This window comes from Colius striatus, chromosome 2, assembly GCF_028858725.1.
Source record: "Colius striatus isolate bColStr4 chromosome 2, bColStr4.1.hap1, whole genome shotgun sequence".
NCBI classification, from domain to species: Eukaryota; Metazoa; Chordata; class Aves; order Coliiformes; family Coliidae; genus Colius; species Colius striatus.
Genome location: NC_084760.1, coordinates 11,650,584 through 11,653,707, shown reverse-complemented (window position 1 = coordinate 11,653,707; position 3,124 = coordinate 11,650,584). Strand labels below are relative to the sequence as shown.

General features: G+C 65.7%; 1 protein-coding gene across 1 annotated transcript; it reads left to right on the top strand.

Annotated features, from left to right (window-relative positions):
- Positions 1-1,369: 1,369 nt before the first annotated feature.
- Positions 1,370-2,611, top strand: TPBG (trophoblast glycoprotein; the record flags this gene model as incomplete). Its single annotated transcript, XM_010203614.2, has 1 exon — positions 1,370-2,611. A coding segment is annotated over one exon (1,242 nt), but the record flags the coding sequence as incomplete, so codon positions are not given.
- Between the last annotated feature and the right edge of the window lie 513 nt (positions 2,612-3,124).

The window sequence follows — 3,124 nt, the reverse complement described above, 5'->3', positions numbered from 1 at the left end:
ACTATCAAGACCTCTAAAGATCCCAGTGGGTTTGGGGATTTTTGCCTTAGCCTTGCAGCCTGTTGAGTGTATTTCGCTGCTGTTGCTGCTCCTCCTGCCCCCGAAGCAGCTTCCCTGGCCAGCGGGCTTGGAGCAGCGGGCAGCCGACGCCCCATCGAATCCCCCGGCCTCTTTCCGCGCCCGGGCGCAGGGTGGGCTTCGGGCTGGAGCCGCGCCGGGCCGCCAGAAGCCGGCACGGCGGCCCCCTCCCTGGAAAGCCCCCGGGATTTCCTCCCGAGCCTGCCGGCCTCGGAGCGCACTCCGACGAAACCGCGGAAAACGGCACCAGCGGCGCGGCTCCGGCCGCCGCGTCGAGGTGAGCACAGGTACGGCGCTGCCGAGGCCAGAAGCGGTGCACGGGGCTCCGGCTGTTCACCGCCGGCGGCTCCCCGTTCCCGGGGCAGCCGGGAACCGCTCCGTGCGAAGCCAGCCGCGCCGAGCCAGCGGCTCCGCCGCGCCGAGAGCAGCTCCACATGGAGCAGCTCCGCCGGGCAGCAAGGTGAGCCCTCGGCGGCACCACCTGCACTAGGGGCGAGGGGAGCGCGGAGCAGAGCTGAGCCCACCCCGTCAGCGGCCTCTTCAGTGGGTGCGGACAGCCGGACGGCGGCGGGTGCGCGGAGGCGGCAGGCGGGAAGCGGGAGGGGCGCGGGCGGTGCCGGGGCCGCCCCTCGGGGCAGGCGCGGCCGGCGGCTCCCCCCGGCCAGGGCGGCGGTTGGTTTCTCCTGCCAGCGGAGGCAGGGCCAGGCGCGGCGTGGGTGGGCGCGGAGTTGGTGGCGGGGCCGGGGGCAGTCGGCGGTGTGGTCGTCGTTCGCTCCGGCGGAGTTTGCTCTGGACGCGAGCGGGATCGGCGGCTGGAGGTGAGAGACGGGAACCGGGACGGGGTTTTGCTGCGCTCTCCACGGGGGGTTTTGTGGGCGGGAGTTTGCACTGGCCGTGGCGCGGAGCGGAGAGCCCCGAGGCGGGGGCGGCAGGAGGGGGGCTGCGGGAAGCAGTGGCGGACTGTGGGTTAGACCGTTCCCTCCCTTCCTCTCCGTGCGCTTCCAGCCGGGCCGCGGGTGCGACGGCGGCGGCGTGAGCTGGAAGCGAGGGAAAACTTGTTCCTTGTCTGTTTCTCCCGCGCTGCCTCGGTGGCGGGGCCGGCCGGGCGAGCCACGTGTCGGAGGTGGGGGTCGAGGTGAGGGCCGGCAGGTGGGCGTGGGGGAGCGGAGCCGCGCCGACCCGACTCGACCCGCCGCTGCCCTCTCGTTTTCCTCCCCTGACGCAGGTCTCGCTGCGGGAAGCGGAGCGTAGCCAGCCCCGGAGGAGAAGAGCCTGCTCGCGGAGAAGGGGCTGCCCGGAGCGGGCAGCGCCCCGGCGGCAAGGAAGCCGCCCCGCGCCTCGCATCGGCGCCCAGAGCCGAAGGCGCCCGGAGGGGAAAGTTGTGTGCGGAGCCGGGCTGGGCGCGATGCCGGGGCGCGGCGCGCTGTGCCTGGGGCTGCTGATGCCCGTCCTGCTGGGCTGCGGCTCGGCGCAGTCGCCCGGCGGCTGCCCGGCCCCCTGCGAGTGCTCGGAGGCGGCCAAGACAGTGAAGTGCGTGAACAGCAACCTGACGGCCGTGCCGCCCGACCTGCCGCCCTACGTCCGCATCCTATTCATCACCGGCAACCGCCTGGCCCGGCTGCCGGCCGGCGCCTTCCCCGCCCAGCGCCTGCCCGACCTCAGCGCCCTCAACCTCAGCGGTAACCACCTGGAGGCCGTGGAGGCCGGTGCCCTCGCCGCCCTGCCTGCCCTGCGGCAGCTGGACCTCAGCGGCAACCCGCTGGTCTCCCTCAGCCCGCAGGCCTTCGGGGAAGGCGGCAGCCCGCTGGAAGAGCTGGCCCTGCGTGGGGCCCTGCGCAACCACAGTGTCCTCCTCAGCCTGGCCGCCGTGCTGCAGTCCGGGGCCCTTCACAACCTCAGCCGCCTGGAGCTGTCTGACAACGAGCTTTTGCTCCTGCCCACCGGTATGTTCGTGGCCCTGCCTGCCCTGCGGCAGCTGGACCTCAGCAACAACTCCTTGGTGGGTCTGAGAAATATCTCCTTCCAAGGGCTGGGCCAGCTGCAGAGCCTCGACCTCAGCAACAACTCCCTGGGCGTGCTGAGGAACGACACCCTCGCCCAGTTCCGCAGCCTGCCCGCTCTCCAGCTCATCGGCCTGGGCCGCAACGCATGGGTCTGCGACTGCGCCATCCGGGATCTAGTGGCCTGGCTCAAGGAGAGTGACCAGGTGGAGAGCAAAGAAGCCCTGACCTGTGCCTACCCCGACAAGATGCTGGGCAAAGCCCTGCTGAAGATCAACGACTCAGACCTGGACTGCTCTGGGCCTGCAGACCTGCCTTCCCAGCTACAGACTTCCTATGTCTTCCTAGGGATAGTCTTGGCTCTCATCGGGGCCATCTTTCTCCTGGTTTTGTACTTGAACCGAAAAGGAATCAAAAAGTGGATGCACAACATCAGAGATGCCTGTAGGGATCACATGGAGGGCTACCACTACAGGTACGAGATCAATGCAGACCCCAGGTTAACAAACCTCAGCTCCAACTCGGATGTCTGACGACACGCCGCAGATGTGGGGCAGCGCGCAGTAGCTATGCATGAAAAGTAGACTTATGCTTCACCCTCGTGCTTGCTTCCCTCTCCCTGGAGAAATCTCAGACGTGCTTGTAACTTGAGAGGGATATGCCTCCCTGTGATGTCAAGTTCTTTTTTGTTTCGAGACGCTGGGCAGCTGCGCATGGCGTTGGGCTGTATGTAGGAAACAAGCTGCTACTTCTTTTCCTCCTTACCCGTCTGTACTTGTGGGAAGTTTTGGGTTTTTTTTTCAGGATCTCAAAAATTAAAAAAAGGATTCTCTCTGATGCTCCAGAGACACTGGAGTTTTAGTAAAAAACTTACTGATGCAGACACCGTTCAACAAAAGCTGCCTCAACTTTTTGGGAAAAAAACCCGTTATGTTCGTCTGTGCCAGTTTTGATCTTGTATATCTGAATTGTGATGGCGACGATTCCATTTCATATACTACCTTGAGATTTAAAGAACTGAATTTCTTTTAACGACTCCTCTGTTA